We start from the raw sequence: 20,669 nt of genomic DNA, 5'->3' as shown, positions 1-20,669 counted from the left end.
CTGGAGGAGTTGGTGCGAGCTGGAGGCGGAGGGGCTCTGCCCGAGGGTAGCCCTCGCCGCCCCGCCGTACTGGCTGGGCTGGGGCGGGCCGCGGCTGGCCATAGCTGCAGGGCCGCCGGCGGCGGAGGGGAGGCCGGCGGTGGAAGGGCGGCCGGCGATGGAGGGGCGGCCGGCGATGGAAGGGCGGCCGGCGGTGGAGGGGAGGCCGGCGGTGGAAGGGTTTGCCGGCGGTGGAAGGGCGGCCGGCGGTGGAAGGGTTTGCCGGCGGTGGAAGGGTTTGCCGGCGGTGGAAGGGTTGGCCGGCGATGGAGGGGCGGCCGGCGATGGAGGGGCGGCCGGCGATGGAGGGGCGGCCGGCAGTGTCGCGAGGGTACCGTTGGCAACGCCGCTGCCGTTGCTCTGGCAACAGAAGCAGAGGCCGCGGGCGGCTCCGCCCTCTATTGGCCGCACTGGGGGCCCCGGTGGGCATGCCCGCGGGACAGGCTGCTCGGGCAGCATCGCCCCAGTTCCCTCTTGGCGCTTCTAAACCGGAGGCCGAGCTTTAATTAGCTTTGCGTTAGTTCGTCCCATTAATTAAGCAGCTCGGTGATGCGTTCCCCGTCCCGGCTCCGTTCCGTTAGGGGCCTCCCGGGAAGTGGGGGGAGCCCCGCGGCCCAGTCTGGAACTCCTTCCTGCCCTTGAAGCTGCCCCAGCGGTGGCCGCGGGAGGCAGAGTCCTCCCTGTCACAGAGACCGCACACACGGCAGCACTCAGCCCCGCCGAACCAGCCAGGAAGACGCCAAGGACGCGGGGACAGGACCGCACTCACACCCCTGCTGGCTACAGCTGGCAGCCGGCAGCAAGGTGCCCTCCACAGCTCCCAGCTGGGAAACTCACTGATGTGCTGCTCCCGAGCACCGTGCACTGCAAGCCCCCGCCCGGGGGTCCCCAAGCTCCCATCACCCACTCGAGCCTGAGGACAGGCCTTGGGAAATGCGATTTTGGCCACAGCACCTGCTGTTCCTCCTCCCTCCAGCACGTTCTGCTCCCCAGAGAAGCACAGCACAGCTCCTCTGTGTTGCTGCAGTTTCATAAAAACATACATAAATATATTTCCATCTCTTGAACAGAGCGAAAGCTGCACAGGCACCTATAAAACACACAGTCACTTCTCCACCCCGCGCTCCCTGCTCAGGTCGTATAAAACATACAAAAGGGGAGTGGGGGAACAAGGCTGCGGGTGAAGCAGGGATACGGTGCCACCAGACCCTCACCAGGGTGCAGGAGGCTGCCAGGGGGCCCTGCCGCCCCGCTGGCCTCAGAATTTGCGCTTTCTCTGGTGGCAACCTTTGGTCTGCTGCTGGCTGCCTAGGCAAAGAGCCAGGCGAGGCTCCGAGTCCTCCACGCAGTCTGCAGCTTCTGAGGAGATGCCAGGTTTCACAGGAGAGGAGTCACGAGGAGGGTGCCGAAGGGACCTGGGGCTGTCTGCCACTATCCCCCTGGGGGCTCTGGCTGAGACTGCAGCAGGGGACTGTTGGTCTCCTAATCCGGCAAGGGGGGTCCCTGTGTCACCACCTGCAACAAGAGCACATGTCAGACCTGCCTGGCCAAGTGCTGCTGCGAGCATTTCTCCCTCCTTGGCTTCTCCTGCCCTTGATTCCATAGAGGAAAGTGCTAGCTTGCAGGTAGGGATGATAGCACCCTGCCATCCCCCAGGAAGCTGGACATCTCTTGGGGCAATGGCTCAGAGCACACCTCTCATCCTGTGAGGCCTCTGGGCGCTGCCACAAGTCCAGTGGGCACAGGCAGGGAGGTATGCAGCCAACTGCGGGATGCCAATGGCCAGCAAAGCCCACAGCCTCCTGCTCTGCTTGGGGAGAACAGACCTCTGCAAGGAGAATTTGCTGTCCCAGCACAGCCCAGGCCAAGAGGGGACTGCAAGGGGAGAGCTGGGAAATGGCATTCCTGACCCGGCCAGGCAGGCACAGAGAGCAACTTCCCACCTTCAGCCTTGCTCTCCGAGAGCTCCAGCATCCTGAGGAGTCCTCTCTCCTGCCTTCCAACGTCCTGCTAAGGAGAGGAGAACCACTGTCACAGCGCTGCAGAGAGAACCCCATAGCCAGGGTAGCCTCATGGCCACACATTCCCCAGCCTGTGGGGTCAGGCTGGGCACTAGAGGCAATGCTGCATTTCCAGGACCTTGAGCTGAGTACAGCCAGCTGCCAGTGGGAAGGGCACCACCATGTGCCCAGCATGACCAGTGCCAAAGCAGGGGCAGCTGAGAGCAGTTGAAGCAGAGTCCAGTAAGGAAGGAGGATACAGTGCAAGCAGCCACTCCCAAGCCCGATCAGCAAGCACGGGGCACTCAAAGAGATGTGAACACCGGGGGCTCTTCCATGGTTCAGGCACATCTCCTAGTACTGTGACTCAAAGAGCAGGCTCCATTCCAGTCTATCCAAAGGCACAGGAAAGAGCCTTCCTCCAGGGCACAGCAGGACAAGAAATGCACATCTTGTGCCCATCCTCAGCCCCTGGGAAGATGCAGCTGTGCTGGTCAGACAGGTTAAGGGAAAACCACTTGGCATGGCTGCTTTGAGACCTGCTGGCCCAGCGAAGTCCCCTCTCCTGGCTGCTCCCAGAACTGCTCTAGAAGGCACTCTCAGCCAAACTGCAGGGCTGCTGTGCAGAGCATCCCAAAATGGGCTGTGGCAGGAGCCCACAAGCCCAGCAGTGCCACTAGGAAGCTTTACAATAGTCCAGTCTATGCTCAGGCAGGACCTGTTCCCTGGTGAGCTGCCACCTGGGCACATGACAGGGCCAGAGGAAACAGCCTTGCTGAGCCATTCCAAAGGGCTGCCCAGCTCAGCACCTTTTACCCACGTCCTGTGCCCATGCCTGTGTGCAGGACCCTGCACACCAGCCACATATAGGGCACAGAGAGCCAAACAGCTGCCACAGAGCCTGTCACATGTAGGAGCAGCCGTGCCCTGCAGTTCTCTGAACCACAGAACTTGTCTGTATCCCAGCCAAAAATCATCAGCCAGAATCTCATCATTTGCATTTGAATCCCCAGAGGGCTGAGGCCTGTGATGGATTTAAGGGATTATACAAAACTAAGACATCATGTTGTATCTTCATGCCGAGAATCATATTTCTGAGCACAGGCAGAGCTGCAGCACTAGAGTTCTGCCTGCAGGAACTAGTGGGTAGGCCTGGAAGGACCCTCTCTCTGCTCCCCTGGGACTGTCACAAGCATGAAAAAGCATGGTGGGGACCAACACCTGGCAAGTGACTGTGAGCCAGCTGCAACCCACACTCCTGCCTCCCACCTCCTCTAGCAAGGCACATCCCCCACACCTGGCACACCTCCACAGCACTCACTCCCCCAGATTTCTCCTGGGATGCTGTGGTTTGCTCGCAGCACTGAGCAGTTCCCACTGCTCTGGCTCTGAAGCCTTCCCCATGGGAAAGGGCTTGTAGATAGAGTCAGCTATGCTTGCCACCCCGACACTGCCCTCCACTCCATCTATATTCAGCCGAGGAAGCCTGCAGGACGGAGGCACGCTGTCTGGCAGTGGGACAGCCCTGGCTGCCTGCCTGCTGGAGAGGTTACTGGCAGCTCTGCTGGATTAGCTCACCCCTGGGACTGGTCCACGCTCTCACAGAGTGTCACGGGAAAGAGGGCAATGAGTTCTCTGGCCACAGCAGCCCACAAGGACAGGCAGTGCTACACCAGGCCAGCTCATCCCAACAGCCAGGGGAACAGGTCCTGCTGCCAACCCAGCCCCAAAGCCAGCACAAAGCAAAGGAGACAGTCTGCAGGGTCGCCCCTCACCTTGGTGCTTCGCAGCCTCCTGGTTCCCTGAGCTTGCCTAGCAGCCTGAAGGCAGCTGTCCACGTGCCTCTCATACTGCAGCAGTGGCACCAGTGACTTACAGAGGTAGCACTTCTGACACCTGCCAGGCAGCAAAGGACAGAGCACCACATTAGGATTCACCCTGCACCGGGCTCCCAGCCACCAGCAGTGACTTTCCTCCTTCAGGCCACACCAGGGAGAAGATGTCACCAAACTGGGTCTCTCTCAGTAGGGTCAGGCCGGCACCAATCGCAAAGCCTGAGTGATTATCAGTTTTCCCTGCCTGCTCCTCTGTATCCTGCTGCTGCAGCAGCGGGACGGTAATCAAATCTGCTCATCTAACTATCTCAAACACTGCTGATTTCTCCCCAGACATAAAGCACCCTGTCAAAATCCACAGAAATGAAGTGTGAGGGCTTTGCAAAGGGGAGTTGAATTCTGCCTGAAAAGCAAACCAAGTGTGTTAAATCAGAGAGACGTTTTACCAGGGCTGGATGAACTTGTCTGACTAGTAAATCAAGTCTTTCTCTGCACTGTCTCCATTTTACATCATGCCAGGTTGGGAGAGGAATGCAGAGTACGAGCTCCTGCTGGGGGGCTGGCACAGTGTGCTCCTCAAACCCCCTTCATTTGTGTAGAAGATGCTAGGCTCACACAGAATGACTGAGTGTGCTTGGGAAGAAAATTATCCAAGGCAAAAAGAGATGAAGGTCAGGTGTGGATTTACACAGCCACACTCACTTCCACACCAGCTCTTGGCAGGGATCACAACTCTGCAGGAGAGGGAACCAGTTCTTCAGGAGGGGAGCATCCACTGAGGGAGCTGTTCAGGAATGGACCATCTTCAGGAAGAGATGAGCCCCCAGGGAGCAGCCCCAGCAGCACTGTGTTCAGTTTGATAAGCACTACTCCCCTAGCAAACCTCACCCCAGGCTCGAAACTGCGCATGGAGAGCCCCCATCAAGCAAAACTCTGCAGTACTTTTCCCGTATTTTCTTTCCAGTCAGTGCTGATTACCCAGATAATGTGTCTAAACAGAAGCTGTCCTCTCTATAATTAGCCTAATTCCATTAGTGATGTTGCCATCCACTGTTTGTAACAGCAAAATTGCTTCCATAGCAGGGATTTTACTGTCAGATCCTCTCTTATGATGCTTTGTGTGGGTGGCAGGAGGAGGGGCTGCATGGGAAGAGATTAAACAAAGCCACTGCTATTCTGAAAGTCTAATTTAATTAAGAATATCACTACAGGTGCCATGTTACAGCCTCCCTGTCCTAGTCCCTTCTTTTACAGGGGTTAGCAAGCTTAAATCTCTCATCAGAAACTGACTGAGTTAGCACCATTTCAGCTACAGCTACCCCCACAGTGGTCAGAGACCACACGTCCCTGACCCACCACAGATTGAGCTGGAAGAAAATTAGTGCAACAATAAACAAATCTGAGCAGAGCAAATTCCTCTTGCTTCAGTTTAAATATAGCCAGCACTGCAAGCAGAGGCACTGAGGGAAGCACTGCTGCAAGGCCAACGGCCAGCATTTACACACAAATAGAGCCATCCACCGGCAAGTTAGAACTGAAGCACAGAAACGATCTGGGCAGGGCAAGCATACCTACTTACTTGTCAATGCCTAAGGATGTTGGGCCACTTTCACCACTGGCAGCTTTACTTCTTGCCTCTCTTTGACGCCGAGTGAGCACTGAAGGGAAAACAGAAAGGGTTACCTACCGCTGGCCCCCAAAGCATCCCTACACCGCGTCTGAATGCAACAGGTTTCAATCACTTCTGCTCAAGGCTGCAGCAGAAGTGATGAAAGAGGGAAAAGAAATACAGGACTGGGATGGGCAGGGTCTTTCCTGCAGAAGAGGTAGCTGACCAATTCTCCTTTTTTTCTGGAGGGATACTGAATAAGTTTCCTTACCCAGACTCAGAAGCCAGCCAGCCATTTCACACTGTAACTTGTCTCCTGGCAGGAACAGCTGGATCAGCAGTCTGTAGTTTACAGTCATTCTAGAGCTGATGTGCAGCAGTGCAACAGCCTGGGAGAAGAGTCACCCAGCTGCTCCAGCAGCACAGCACTGCTCCCTGCCAAAAGAAGTACCCGTGCTGGCTGCAGGGGAGGGAGTGTGGCGACTCTGAGCTTGGAAGGAAGGCGAGCTGAGGCGGGTGCTGTGTGGAGGCACCAGCCCTTCTGCGGATGTGGCAGGAAGAGTAAGCCTTGCTGGGGATGGACATGGCTCAGCTGGAAGGGGAAGGTTACAACAAAGAGCCTAAGCTTGATGCCTTCCCCCTGCCCGTGTGAGCTGGGGGTGATCTGTGCTATTGTCTGCATGCAGCTCTGTGGGGCTTCTGGAGGAAGATCTCTACCAGGGCTGAGCATGGGTGGTGTTGCTCTCCAGCGGCAGCAGGGAAGGGCTGATTCCCACACACGTGGGCAGCTAGTGAGATCCCAGCTGACCAGCATGCTGATGAGGGGTCCAATTTCTGTTCCTTCAGCAAGCCCAAGCAGCCTTTCCAAACCTGCTTTTCAGGCATCTGCAGGGAGCACACTGGAGCATCGTCTCTTTCAGTCAAATTCCTCTCAATGTATTCCTGTTGACATGCCACCAGCAAAGATCCTCAGGGAACATATCAGATAGCTTAGCTTGCTTCACCAGGGACATTCAAGACTCCAGCTCCAAAACAGATGTCACAGTAAGCACTCTCAGGCAAGCTGGCTAAGGGGACAATGCAGAGAGGTATTTTACAGCCTGGTAACATTGCTTCCAATACTCTCTTTAGGAGAAGGGTCTGAATCCAAGGTATAGACACGACAAACCTATTGCTCTTGGCACATTGTCTCTAATAAAGGGATGTACAAAATTTTGTGTAGAACAAAGGGAGTCCTTCAGAGTTTTAGCAAAACTCCAGTTCAGAGGGTCAGGCAACCCCAGTATCTGTCCACCACGATGATACAACACAGCTGGTCCCTCAGTAGCAATCACTGATCTGCAGCCAGGACCAGCAAATGCACTGCAAGATGCTCAGGAGCTGCTGGAGACATCCATGCTGAAGGAACAAGCTTGAGTGTTTCCCAGGATGTGGGCATTGTCTCGTAGGCGATGACTGATACCAACAGCTCATTGCTCACAGCTGCTGGAGTGGACGCTTCTCTCTAGCTTAGCCTGGCCCAGATTCGAAGTGGCAGCCTGACTAGGACAACTGACAACCATGACCACCCCCTGGGCCATCCAGCCTCCCAACAACTCAACTAACACGTGTGTGTTTGAGAGCGTGGTGAAAGCTGCCCTCCAAACCAGCGTGCGCTCGGCAATATTCCTTCGGCGCTGTCCTGGGAGCCTCGAGCACCAGCTCAGGTGTTCATCAGTTCTATCTTCTTCCAAAAGCAGTGAACACATCTGGAGTAACAGGGCCCATTAGAGGTGTCTGGGACCAGCTCTGCAGCTGCCCAGGGGAAGACCTCCAGCTGTGTTGCTGTAAGCAGTGGCACAGGAGAGAGAAGAGGGCCAGCTGGTGAGGCATGACCCCTGCCAAAACACATTGGTCACCTGCAGGAAGGGACTTGCCATAGAGAAAATCCCCACCAGAGCACTGCTGACCTGCTGTGTGACAAAAACCTTGCAACTCTCCTAGGTGTGATGCTCTTCTCTGGCCAGATACACTCTGCAGCTCAAGAACAACCTTTTCCTGGCTAAGCATTTCTTCTGGTTGACAAGTCATCCTTGGGCTGCTTGGCTCCAGCTTACAGCCTGGGGAAGAAGAGCAAACTGTCCTCAATATGCCCACCCTGGGCATCTCCTGGGGCTGCCAGGTCAGGTCAGCATGTGGAGCTATGAGGCCACAGTCATCTAGCTCCTCATCTTGCTGCACAACTCACTGGCTTCCTCCACTCTCTCACTACCTGCTGTACTGTTTCTTGTGCAGGACTCCATTAGTGGCAGGCTTGTTGGCATCTTGTCCTTTCTCAGAAGTGATGAAGCTTTCCTCTGCACCCACTCCATTACTCTTTCTGCTGTATCAGTGCTACTTCTATTGATGTCAGGAGCTTTTTAACAGAACTGGTGCTGAAGACTGACAGCTGCAGCAGGTTGTTTGAGACTTTGGGAGGAAGGGATGTACAAAACATTCTTTTTTCTGGGCTCACTTTGGAACTGAGAGTCTGGGACCACATAGATACAGGACAAGAGGAACAGAGAATGTCACAAAGCTTGAGACTATTTGCTGTACTCAGTAGTGGCTAGGACTTGCTTTCAGACTGAGACCAGTGGATTCCTGCATTGGCAGCAGCAGCAGGTGAGGAATGTGGTGACTCCAGCACAGAGTCACTCTCACACCAGCAAGCCCTTCAGCTGAGTGCTTGAAGCAACAGGAGCTGGCACAGCACTTCCACAGCCCCACTTAGTGTTAACAGCAGGCACTGAGATGGAAACCTTGAACCTGGCCCACACCTCGCCTGGCACAGTAGCACACTGCTGCTCTTCTTTGTTTACTCAGACCACAGGAAAATGGAAATTCATGACCAGATTTTCATACTGCTCCAGTATGGGCATCCAGCCAGGGCATTCATGTACATACATAGGGGAAGAAACCTTAACTCATCTTGCCCAGCTAACTCACAACTGTCCTTAAATATCAGCTGGACTGAGCTAGCCTCCTGATACATTGCACTGAAAGACTTTGGTGCATGATTAGAAGGAGGGAGAAGAGAAATAAAAGCAGCAAGAACCCCATCCTTTTGTAATCTGAAATGAAAAACACTGACAGCTACAGTCTGCAGGACTGCACAATCTGCAATTCTAGAGACATCAGGAATAAATCCAATTAATAAGTCCAAAGACAAAGCAGGAACCCCTGACCCAGTGCACCAAAGGAAAACTGAAGCCATCTTTTCTTCACAGATCAGAACAGGGCTTAAGAGGACAGAATTTTGATTTTCCTTTCACACAAGGCTATTGCTGTGCTCTCGAGGAAGCCAACAGCCAGCCAAGAGCACACAGTGTTGCAGCAGTAAAGAACAGCTTCTGGACCCACACAGGAGCTGGCATTAGCTTCAGAAGACAATTCTCCCACCTCTTTTTTCTCCCCAAGCATTAGCTTTACCTGTGAATTCTGTGCTAGTGACAGATGCCAAGGTAACAGCCCTGGGAAGAGAGTCCTTTTGTACTTGCACAGCTGTGCCAGTCTACTGCCTGGCCTCTGCTCAGAACTAAACATCATCCCTGCCTGTTCACCCCAACTGCCCCTGATCAGCCCATCAGCTGAGACCTCTCTGCACAGCCACTGGGAACCGGGCTCAGGAGCCACAGGAGCCAGAGCCCCAGCAGACAAGCAGGGTCCTGCCCTGTGTTATGTGCAGCTCTGGGTCCAGGAAGCCCCACGGTCCTGCAAAATCTTGGTGTAAATAATGCAGGTATCAGAGACTGTTATGGCTAATAAAACCTGGTCTCTACAGGAAAAACACTAGAATAACTGGTAACAGAAACCCCAAATTACTGTGATTTCATCCCCAAACCATTGCTCTACTTAGAGCCATTACTGTAGACCAAAATCTCATTTACTCCAGGCTAGTTTTCTTATGGGGGGGATTGTTCTGAACAGCAGAATAGCAATTCCAAAATAACTACCCTTACAAACATCCCCAAGGAGACCAGTCTGGCAGCAGAGTGGAGAGGCCAGCCTTGAACTCTGTCCTGCTGAAAGACAACACCAAAGGAAAGAACAAATTCCCTCACACTGCCAAATAATTCAAAGCCTTCCCTGATCACAGTCAGGATTCCCCAGGATCAATGGATAGACTCACAGTCCAGTCACACCAGGGACCCAATTACCACAGGGCCAAAGACATCCCTGCTAAAAGGCAGACTGAACATGCTGCTCCATTTTGTAGCACAGGTATCAGTGTTGAGGATGGGAGAGGAACTGTGATAATTTGTGATTTGCCTGAGCGAATGCTTTGCATTAGTTGCTGGTTTCTGCCTGCAGAGAGAACTCTCCACCAAAATTAAGCCCCAAGGAGCTCCAGCCACTACTCTGCCTCCTGTTAGCTTGACAGGACCCATGCCACCTCCCCAAAGATTCGCTTTAACAATGACCTTGTGTTTTAAAGCCACATCAATTCTGCATTAAGATTACACGGTGAAACTTTCTCCTGCCAGACAAAGAAAGAAGTTGCAGTCCTTGTGCTAGCCCAAATTGTCTCAAATTGCTTGAATATCACAGACTTAGGTTGCATTTAATAACCCAGTATGTAACTGAAAATTATGTATTCACAACCTGAAAAGTTAATCTTATTACAAGCTACTACTTTGATATTACCTGACATTGTGCTAACACAGACTTTACATTTCAAGCAGCAGCTAAAACAGAACTTATTGAATATGTTGATAACCAACTGGTGTATTTGCTCACTTAAGCTCTACAAAGGTTAGCTATGGAAAACTGATACAGAGAAGATTGCAGAGAGGATTAATATGGGCGTTCTGACCGTGCTTCTGTGCCTCACTCTTCACAGGAAGGAGAAAAATCCAAGCTCCTAAATCGATAGCTATCATTTTGCAATTTCACAGGAACAAGAGGGAAACTTTTCTGCAATTTCTTGCAGCTGAACAAGCCATTTTTGCACATACAAATGCCAGGCTCGCTGCAGAAGGCAGGCCACGCTTGGAGCGGTGCAGAACATTCTCCCTCCTCGAGAGCCCTGAAGGACATCTGCCCACGTGGCTCGGGAGCCTGCCATTCTGCCAGGCTCTGCACATCAGCCACAACAACCCCAGGCAGTGCTACAGGCTGGGGTCAGAGTGGCTGAGAGCAGCCAGGCAGAGAGGGACCTGGGGGTGCTGGTTGATGGTAGGATGAACATGAGCCTGCAGTGTGCCCAGGCGGCCAGGAGGGCCAATGGCATCCTGGCCTGCATCAAGAACAGTGTGGCCAGCAGGAGCAGGGAGGTCATTCTGCCCCTGTACACTGCACTGGTTAGGCCACACCTCAAGTACTGTGTCCAGTTCTGGGCCCCTCAGTTTAGGAAGGATGTTGACTTGCTGGAGCGTGTCCAGAGAAGGGCAACAAAGTTGGTGAGGGGCTTGGAACACAGCCCTATGAGGAGAGGCTGAGGGAGCTGGGGCTGCTTAGCCTGAAGAAGAGGAGACTCAGGGGTGACCTTATTGCTCTCTACAACTACCTGAAGGGAGGTTGTAGACAGGCAGAGGTTGGTCTCTTCTCCCAGGCAGCCAGCACCAGAACAAGAGGACACAGTCTCAAGCTGCGCCAGGGGAGGTTCAGGCTGGAGGTCAGGAGGAAGTTTTACACAGAGAGAGTGATTGCCCATTGGGATGGACTGCCTCGGGAGGTGGTGGAGTCGCCATCACTGGAGGTGTTCAGGAGGAGACTTGACAGGGTGCTTGGTTGCATGGGTTAGTTGATTAGGTGGTGTTGGATGATAGGTTGGACACGATGATCTTGAAGGTCTCTTCCAACCTGGTCTGGTCTGGTCTGGTCTATTCTATTCTATTCTATTCTCTACCACTGGCAGACTCTCTGCAGGTCCACAACGAAACACACAACAGACAAGTCTTATGAGTACTGTTTGCAGCATCCAGGGATAGAGCTTGGGGTTACAGTCGCCTTACACGCTTTCCAAGGGACTAATAATGTGATGAATTACGAAGTCTATCACTGAGATGTTAACTGAGCAGGAGATCCTGGAAACACAGGAGCCTCAGGTAACACTCTCCTGGCTGCTTTGGAGGTGGAACAAGACAGAGTGAACAAACTTCCCCACATGCCAGGCCACACACCCAATATCCTGAGAAGGACAACAGTGCAGCACCTGTCTGCAAGTAACAGGGAAAGGGAATGAGCACAAGAAGCAAACAGAGAGAAGCAGAGCTTGGCAGACCTGGACTGTCTTTGCCAGCCTCCTCTCCCATGATGCCGTTGCAGTACATGGCATGCAGCTCAATCTCCGTCGCTGGGAAGTCTTGGTCACACAGTGGGCATGACACCTGGTCAGCAGCTGTAGGACTGCACTCAGACACAATCCTGCCAGCATCTTCAGCTCCACCAGCCTAAAGAAGAAGATGAAAAAAATTAGCCAAACAGTTAATTGTGCCACTTCTCATCTCGAGCTAGGTGCAGAGCTCCGTGCTGTCTGGTAGCTACTCATCCTCCCACAGACTCAGTTTTTCTTGGAAAGTTTTATTCTCCCTTCATCACAAACTGGTCAGAAATAACACCACTAGCTCAGTAAAATGTGCAGTCCCAATAACTAAGTCGTCTTCCACAGGCAGCATGTCCTTCTGAATCATGGTGAAACCTCACTGCACAGCCATGCACACCACTTACGGCAAACATCACCCATACTAGGGCAGAAAAAATGGCAAAGCTTCCATTAATCAGGGAAGCTCAGAAGCAAAACTGATTGAAAATGCATGGGGCAAAGCAAGAGTTCAACACCTGACTTGTGCTGATCAGTTTCTGGGCATGATACACGCTATGCAGGCAGCACTGTCTGGGAACACAGCTTCCCCCAGGATGAAAGGAGGCTGCTGTGCTTTTAGGGAGTCTGAAGAGATCATGGGGAAGCTCCTCCTCTCTAGAGGAGGTGGCTGGAGCAGTCAGAGGGGACACAGATCAAGGAAAGAGGCAAAACCATTAAAAATTCATATCACACAGAATTACTAGCAGTGCTTTTTTGCCAGGTCCCATTCTTGTTCTCTGGGTGTCATCACCACTTACCAATTCTCTCTTTCTGCCTCGGTTACACAGCTGCAAAGGTGCTCCACTACCACCTCGGGGAGATACAGTCTGCTCACCACTGCTGATGTTCCCAAGATGCAGCAGACTGCTGCCATCTCACTCATAACTAAATCTCTGTCTAGCCAAGCTTGCTACAAGATTCCTCCACATTCAAGAGAGAACCTTTCCCTGGCCACAATAATTTCTAAAAGTCATTTAAATATTAACCATGCAGAAGAAATCTACAGGAAAACGACACAGGAGTTTCTGTCCTATGGGGCAAGCAGTGACACAGAATCATGTAATGGCTTGGGCAGAAAGAACTTGAACTATTATCAAGTTCTAACCCCTGTGCCATGGGCAGGGACACCTTCCACTACACCAGGTGGCTCAAAGTCCCATCCATCCTGACCTTGAACATTTCCAAGGAGGGGAAATCTGCATACAGACAGCATGCAGGAAAACTGCTGCCCACTTCCCTCCAACAGCATGATTTCAGGGAAGCAGCAATTGAAGCCAGCCAAGATGCTCAGTGCCACTAGATTGCTTTGTCATATTGCTGGGTTTATTATTTGTTTTCTCCAAAGTCTGATCCTGATTTTTATGTCCTAAAGGGAAGAAGAGGGCTTTGTTGACTCTGAGGAGCTGTGCAAAACATTGCAGGACTGGACCTTAAGCTGAGAATGCAAATCCAAAACACATTTCTCCCAGACAGTTGCTGAAGAGTTACACAGCATTGAGCCCCAGGAACCTCGCTCATTTCCAGAGAGGCTTTCTGCCCTGGATTTCTGCAGAGGAGCTGTCACAAGAGTTCCTCCAGCTGAACAGAGGCTGTTGAAGTACATTACTTACAGCATTAGCACTCATACCCTGCTCTCACATCTCAGTGTCACTACATCTTGCGAAGTCCTCACTGTGGGGTGTCACACAGAGGCGCCGTCAAACACAAGACGTGTCAAATATGAGTGACCAGATCAAACCTGCATTACCCTAGTCAGACAACACAGGTGAAAAATATGATGGGGAAAAGCAGCAGGCACTGCTCCTTCTAGCTGCCATTTGTAAAGCAGTCTTAGGAGATCATCAACTCTGCACATCCTGCCCACCTACCTTCAGTGGTAAATCACTAGTTTTACGTGGAAACAAAACACACTGTAACAAAAGACACCACAGTTCCCAAACTGCTTGTACCAAACCTTGTTGTAACAGCCTGGAAAACCTTAACTGCAGAACCAACCACCCCTGGAAGAGGCAGGGACTGTTGTCTCTCCTCTTTAGCAGAGGAAATTGCCTACAAGACATAGTACTTGCAGCAAGCAGTCAGCCAAGAGCAACGCTGGAGGCTGAGCTCAACAAGAAAACTCCTGTGTCCTGGCTCAGCATCTGCTAGGAAGCAGCCAGTCCCAGCAGTCTGCACTTGCTTCATGCTAACCACTGATGCACATGGAAGCTGTTTCTGTTGTCCTTCTGGAGGGCTGCAGGCTCCAGACTGGTACCTGCTGCCAATGATTGTGTTGCAAAACAATCCCTAGGAAGCCCCACTCCCAGAGGCACTGCTCCCAAACACTGTGCTCATCACCTTGTCTTGACTAGGCAGAGGTGCAGGACCCAGGGAACCATCTGCAAAGCATAAGAGACAAAGCAGTGCCCTGGCCACAGCCAAACAGGTCACAAAGGTGCTTTGGTGACTGTGGCCACCCAGTTCAACTCTCCTTGCTGCAGTCTCTAATTGACTGAGCAGTGCTTTGAGATACCTGCAGAAGGAAAGGCACCGAAGAGCAGAAGCTGGTTTATTAAGAGGCCTGTGACAAGGAGGCATCAGAGCTGCAGACACACTGTACAAGCTGCAGATTCCCAGAATGAGCTTTCCACAAATGAATCCTCTTGTCTAGAGCCATATGATTCTGTATTCATGTACCCTGCCAGAGGAGTACTTGGCAACCCCTTTGATATCACACTCTAAATTAACAGACAAAGGGAGCATTATCAGAAGCAGGAACTGAAGTCAGATGTTGGTACAGAGACAGCTGCAAAGCAATTGCTGCACAGGTGTGAGAACATGAGGAAAGGAGCCACATAACAGTGCACACCTGCATTGGGAGGTAAGAGGATGGCCCTGCCACTGACTTAAGACTGCTATTAACCATTATGGCACAGAAAACAAGATTCTTGGGCTCAGGTCATTTTGCTTGTACTGCAAACCACCAGCAGCCCCCAATGCTCTAATGTAATCTTTCTTCCAGGTCAGTCTCTGGGTAAACCTTTCTTCTTAGTCTCTTGAACACGGTCTGTGGAGAACAAACACTGAAGGTCTGAGGATTGTAACAGGAAAAAGCAGGTCATGACGACACTCATGACAGGTTTTCTAGGACAACCACCACAGCTCCTGGGGTCCCTCTGCATCACAGTCCATCACAGCACTAAACCTCTGATCATGGGCAAGGAACTTGCTGCTGTCCACACTGATGGCATCCTCCAGCACAGCAGTGTATGTGGTATAAAAGAACGAGCTGGAATTAAGAACAGCCCTCCAGCTACAGGACTGAAAGGCTCCAGAAGCAGCTGGACACAGCTGCCAGACAAATGGGACTGGAGTTATGAAGCAGTGCAGAAAAGCTAAGAGGGAAGTGTTTGTGAGGATCCCAAAGGCAGCAGTCCAAGCTCCCAGCCAACCCAAGGGGCAACACCGGCCCAGCCCAGCTGAAGCAAGGCCTGTAAGGCAGGACTGGAAACAGGATTCTTCCTCAACTTCAGGCTCTTTTACCTGCAAAGGTGCATCTCTGCTGCCCAAGCAGAGCTCTTCGCTCTCCGCCTCAATAGCTTCCAGTGGACTCAGCTGGGTCTCTGCAGAAAAACACCTCCATTTCAGCACAGGTTTGCAGCCCCCAAACCACCTCCTCACTTGTTGATGTGACTTAGCCCCTTTCTTAACAGCATTTTCACAGCTTCAAAACGTTTTTTTTTAGACTTGCCACAAATGTTATCAGACAACCTGCAACAACACAGCCGGAATAAGGGTTAAAAGTCACAGCACGATGGTGTGAGGACAAAGCCACCGCAGCTTTGCGGCTTCATGGGGAGTGAGACTAGACACAGGGAAGTGTGTGGGACACTTGCTGGGATAGAGACAAAGCAAGAATAGAGATCTCCTTCACACCGAGGCAAACAGAGCTCCCATTCTGCTGTCTGCCTCGCAGTCACACTTTCTTCAGACCTCCACATCTTTCTTAGCAACAAAATGTGCCTCCAAGCACCACCATGACTTCTCTCTCTACAGCTGCTCGTCAACAGGAGCAGTCTCCTCATTGATCTTCTCACTTAAAACCCTGGAATGGAGAAACTCACACATGATAGGAGAGACCAAGGAAGAAAAACTCATTGGTCCCAAACATGTTTAATTAAGACAGCAATTAATTTGGTTTCCATGCCTTACATGTATCTTGACACTGACAAATCTGAAACTCTCTTGACTGCACTGAAGAGCCCTCTCCTGACACCTTGTTTAGAGTGACACCCCCCACCTCCTCCCATCCTGACATACATCCTGATGTCTCTGATAGGTTGGACTTGATGATCTCGAAGGTCTCTTTCAACCTGGTTAATTTGATTCTATTCTATTCTATTCTTCAGCAGCAAGTTTCCAGCAATCTCTGGTCACAGAACAGTCCTAGAGGAAATTAGTCCAGAACCATGGGATCACACTAAAATTATCCAGATAATTTCAGCCCTGACAAACAGAGCTAAGAAAGAAATCTTGTTTTGTTCACATAACTGAAAAAATCTCTTATTTTTCCTCTAAATTTTGTAAGTGTGTAACTGTTGGTGCAGAACTCAGAACACTCTCATGTGTCCCTTACCTGGGCAAATAGAGATCTCTTCTTCAGCAGAGTTTTCTGTGGAAATATCTGGGCTCCTTTTACTGCCAAGTGGGGTCAGCATGGGGAGGCTGTTCAAAACATAAATATAGTATCAATCTCCAATCCTGCAGGCATGACAGCTCACACTTGCCTGTCTCCTGCAGTTCAGAACAGCACATGATGCCATAACTTCCCAGTGATCAATACCTGATAACCAGAAATGACCAGGATAACAGTGAAACGAGGCTCTAAAATGCTGTCCTAAGCAAAAAGCCCAAAGGGAACAAGGAAGCCTTTGACAAAAAGGACTGAAGGGTCATTATCTCATGTTAGGGGGAGCAAAAAAATCTGCTTGCAACTGCAGGACTCTCCTGATTCTTTCTACTCTTAGAAGATTTGGGAGTTGTGCAGGTATTAGCACTGTTTCTTTCTGTCTAGGGAGAGAAATCCTCAGAGAGGAAAGACACAGACTTGCTTTATCCTGCATTACCTTCTCCCTCCTCACACTGCTGATTTTCTTTCTCATCACTGTGCATGGCAGCCAGAAGCAGCATGGATGCCCCACAAGGCAAAGCTGCCCTGCAGCAAAGTCCTAACAGCATTAGCACAGAGGTTCCTCCGAGCAGCACTGGGCACCGCTCCTCTTGTTTTGGCCTTTGGACTCCTCCTTTTGCTTCCTCCCCCCACACTGCAGGGTGTCTTTCTGAAACAGGCAGGCACTGCTGAGTAAGTCTGGCACCCATGCCGACAGGCTCCGCGCTCTGCGCGGCTCTCCGATTAGTCTGATCGAGTATGCAAGCACACACTTTCAAAACATGAATCCCCACACCGACAAACAGAAGATTTATTAAGCTCAACCACAGGCCTCAGCGAGGAGAGAGCAGCCACTGCTGATTTATGATAAATAACAAAATTCTGATAGGAAATCACAAGTGGCTTTTCTCTCTAAATAAAGCATCTCAAAGCGTTTGTTACGAATCCAGGCTGAGCATGTTTCACTCTGTGTCTAACATCAGGGCTCACTTCAAAAGGACTCACACAAAACAACTTGCTATGACATTTATAAAATGGGCTAATCAATTTGAAGTCAAACCACATTTCTTGCCACACCAACTATCTCCTGGTAACAAAGCCTATAATCATTTATTAAAGGCCCAATCTACCATGCTCCACACCAAGTGTAAACCAACCAGGCAGAGTGGCCTGCAGAAAGCAAAGCAGCCTCTTCCCGCTGCTGCTGCCTCCTAAAGCGCTTCACTACTTCCAGACAGCTCAGAGCCACGTTCTCCTATTAAACGCTGCTGAGGCCAGCCAGTCAGGGTGCTGAGCCCTGCCCAAGAGAGGGCTGCGCTTGGCACACTACCAGGAGCCAGATGGCAACAGTTAATGTGCACAAAACTGCAAAGACTGCAGCCATTTCTTGCCGTGCCGCAGATGTGCCAGCTGCTGAAGGAAGGGCTGCAGCGCCCAGGTGTGTCTCAGACCCAAAAGGGGCAGCCAGGAGCTCCTAGGCAGCCTGGGGAGCATCCCAAACTAACCTCATCAGCCACAGTGAAGAAGAGGTCCCTCTCTTTCCATGCTCAGCCCTGGCCTGTTCTGCCTTAGGCAGGCAGGCTGCCAGCGCCGCAGAGTGCACACCTCGGTGCCTTCTCCGCGAGCACAGGAGCTCAGACCTCAGCTGTCACAGATTCATCAGCCTCAGCAGCACTGGCAGCTGCAGGTTCCTCCTGCTCCCCAAGGCGAGCTTTAAGCTCGTTAGAAAGGTGCAAGCAAGAGGGATTTTCACACTCTGCATACTGATATTAACTGCTCAGGCCAAACGCCGTTAGATGAGAAGAAAATTGGCAGGTTTGCTCCAAAGCAGCTTTAAATGATAAAACCTAACAAATTAAAAACATGACATTAGCTGCCCTTTCTGCTAACTTGCTCCTCGAGCCCTCTCCCATTTGCCCTTCTTCTCCCACAGCCTTTGCTGCAGAACTGCATCCATAGGAAGAAGGGGAAAGAAAAAAAAAGGAAAAGGAAAAGAAGGAGAAAAAAAAAAGGAAGAGAGAAGTAGGCTTAAATCTGAAGAAAATCATGTTGACTTGTCCCACACCTGTCATCTGCTGAAGTGGCTTTTCTGGAGCACTGCACTCTATCTTTGGCTGATAGGCAGTGCCGTCTGGCTTCCTCCTCCTGTCTTTCCTCTTCAGCAGCAAGGGAAGAACATAAAAATACACACAGAATTCCAGTAAACCCTGCACCATGCTGTCTGTGTGCACCTTCCCAGGCCGACCACGTGATGACATCGCTGTAACTCACCTTCAGCTCACCTCCCCATCGCCACAGCTTTACTGCACCGTGTCACATTCGCTTCAGAGGGCAAGGATCAAGTCCTTGCACTTGTACTAGGATGCACCTTGCACGTTTTATAAAGTAAGAGCAACTGATCTCTTCTCCCCAGTTGTGTTCCACCTCTCCCTCACTGCTCCAAAGCCATGGCTTTCCAGGGACACCCAACAGCAGCAACTGCAGATAGCTGTTCCAGCAAGCCCTGCTGCCAGGCCCTGCAGTGAGGCCCTATGGAACTGCAACCTGAAACCCTCCAGGGAGAGTGGGAGAGTTCAGGTCAGAGCGAGCCTGTGAGCCCCACACTCTGCAATCACCCTGCTCACCTCTGTGCTATTTGCATGGGTTCTCCATCTTCACACACATCCTCTGCAGGCAGCACCTGGGAGGCCTGGAAAGGAAAACTCTGGTATTATATGAAACAATGTACACAGCTAAGCAGGACCTGCTGGGCCATCAGATTCTGTGCATGACACTGCACCCAGCCTGTTACCCATGATTTTCTGAAAAAGGCTAAGCACCCATCCTAAACTAATCAGCTTTTTCCTTCCATCACTCCTGCAGTAAGGTGGTTCAGTAGCAACATGCAATAACATCTGGCAGTACTTTTTGCTACCTCCCTGCCTAGACATGCTCCTGGACAGTCCATGCCCATTCACTCACGCCAGCTCTGTCCATCACCTTCCACATCTTCTGCCTGTTCCTAGCATCTCCCCTGAAGTACCTGTAGGCAGTAGCCACAGCTCTTCCCCACCTCCATTTGTGCTGAGCTAAAAGACCTAAGGATTTTAGTGGCCCTCTGCAATCCCTCAAGCACCCCAGCAACCCTTATCTACTCCAGTTTCAAATCTATTTGCCTGAGCCAGGATGACCTGAACAACTGGTACAGCTCATATTTGACCACAAGAAGTACTTTCCTGAAATCCTGTACAGATAAGATCTGCTGCATTTTTGTCTGGGAAATCAACTGTCCCATCAAAGAGAGGGAACAGATTAACCTGCACAAGCTGCAGCTGGCAAATCCGAGTTGCATTTCATCCCATTTTTCATTTCGCCCTACGACTCCACTTATTCTTTCCTTTAAAAATTGTTCAAAAGCCTCATGCACTGCCAAGGTCAGGCTAACATGCCAGTCATTACTCAGATCCCTTTCTTCTTTTTCAGTGTACAGGTTACACCTGCCATTCTCTAATCAGATGGAATTACGATGGTTTATTAGCAGTCCTTGCTGTCAGGCCCACAATTTCTCATGCTAGTTCTCAAAGAAATCCAAGGGGTTTTCCTCCTCCTTCCTTCCTCGAGTCTATTAAACTCTGAGTTTGATTGCCACCATAGATTTCAACCTCAATCAGCTCACTCCTGGATGGCTGATGTACCCTCCCTCCCCAAGCAAGTCCTAAAACAAAGCTGCCTCTCAGATCTCCTTAAAGCGACTCCATCCCCCAAATATTTTGTCTGATCTATGCTGTTCTTTATGTTAATGATGGGTTAGGCTGTGGAGAAATAAAATACCACACATCCTCCTTTATTTTTATTTCCTTTTTTTCTTGAGCTGTGCATATTTTAACAATGTCTCTGCCCTGGTGATGAATACTGGGCCATGTTTCTATTTTTCCTAGTACATATGTTATAAGATTTGGCACTAATTCAGGTCACCAGACTCTAATTCTCCAGAACTGGGCCTTCTCCCTCTGAATCTTTTAAAGACCAAGAGTCCTCTAACCTTATTTGAAAGGCTATGAAGGAATTGATTCTATTAGCATTGAAGTTCGTTAGTGCAGGTTCACAGGCTATGAGATCTCCTGACAACCAGAATTTGCTCTGTGCAGCTGTCCCTTGGCTGTGGGTGGCAGCTGCAGCGGTTGGCCACTGCCAGGGTGGAAGGTCTCTGCCCACTCCAGGTAAGTGTTTTGAA

The 20,669-nt window shown here is 51.1% G+C and overlaps 1 protein-coding gene across 6 annotated transcripts in view; it reads right to left on the bottom strand.

The window, feature by feature from the left end:
- Positions 1-1,053: 1,053 nt before the first annotated feature.
- The window catches only part of UIMC1 (ubiquitin interaction motif containing 1), a 41,967-nt gene continuing 22,351 nt past the window's right edge, over positions 1,054-20,669 (bottom strand). For 3 of the 6 annotated variants that reach the window (XM_068160910.1, XM_068160919.1, XM_068160938.1), the window contains 8 exons: positions 19,081-19,145; positions 16,424-16,512; positions 15,331-15,410; positions 11,728-11,896; positions 5,454-5,532; positions 3,815-3,935; positions 1,983-2,049; positions 1,054-1,554 (listed from right to left, as the gene is read on the bottom strand). In XM_068160910.1, the coding sequence (XP_068017011.1) occupies positions 1,298-1,554; positions 1,983-2,049; positions 3,815-3,935; positions 5,454-5,532; positions 11,728-11,896; positions 15,331-15,410; positions 16,424-16,512; positions 19,081-19,145 (927 nt within the window). In that variant the 3' untranslated portion in view covers positions 1,054-1,297. Of the gene's footprint in view, positions 1,555-1,982; positions 2,050-3,814; positions 3,936-5,445; positions 5,533-11,727; positions 11,897-15,330; positions 15,411-16,423; positions 16,513-19,080; positions 19,146-20,669 lie in introns of those variants that run through there. The other 3 variants (XM_068160928.1, XM_068160946.1, XM_068160955.1) reach the window with 3 other exon arrangements.

Source organism: Melanerpes formicivorus, unplaced genomic scaffold, assembly GCF_026170545.1.
Source record: "Melanerpes formicivorus ecotype bairdi unplaced genomic scaffold, bMelFor1.0.p_v2 SCAF_2, whole genome shotgun sequence".
NCBI lineage: Eukaryota > Metazoa > Chordata > Aves > Piciformes > Picidae > Melanerpes > Melanerpes formicivorus.
This window is presented reverse-complemented; position numbering and strand designations above follow the sequence as displayed.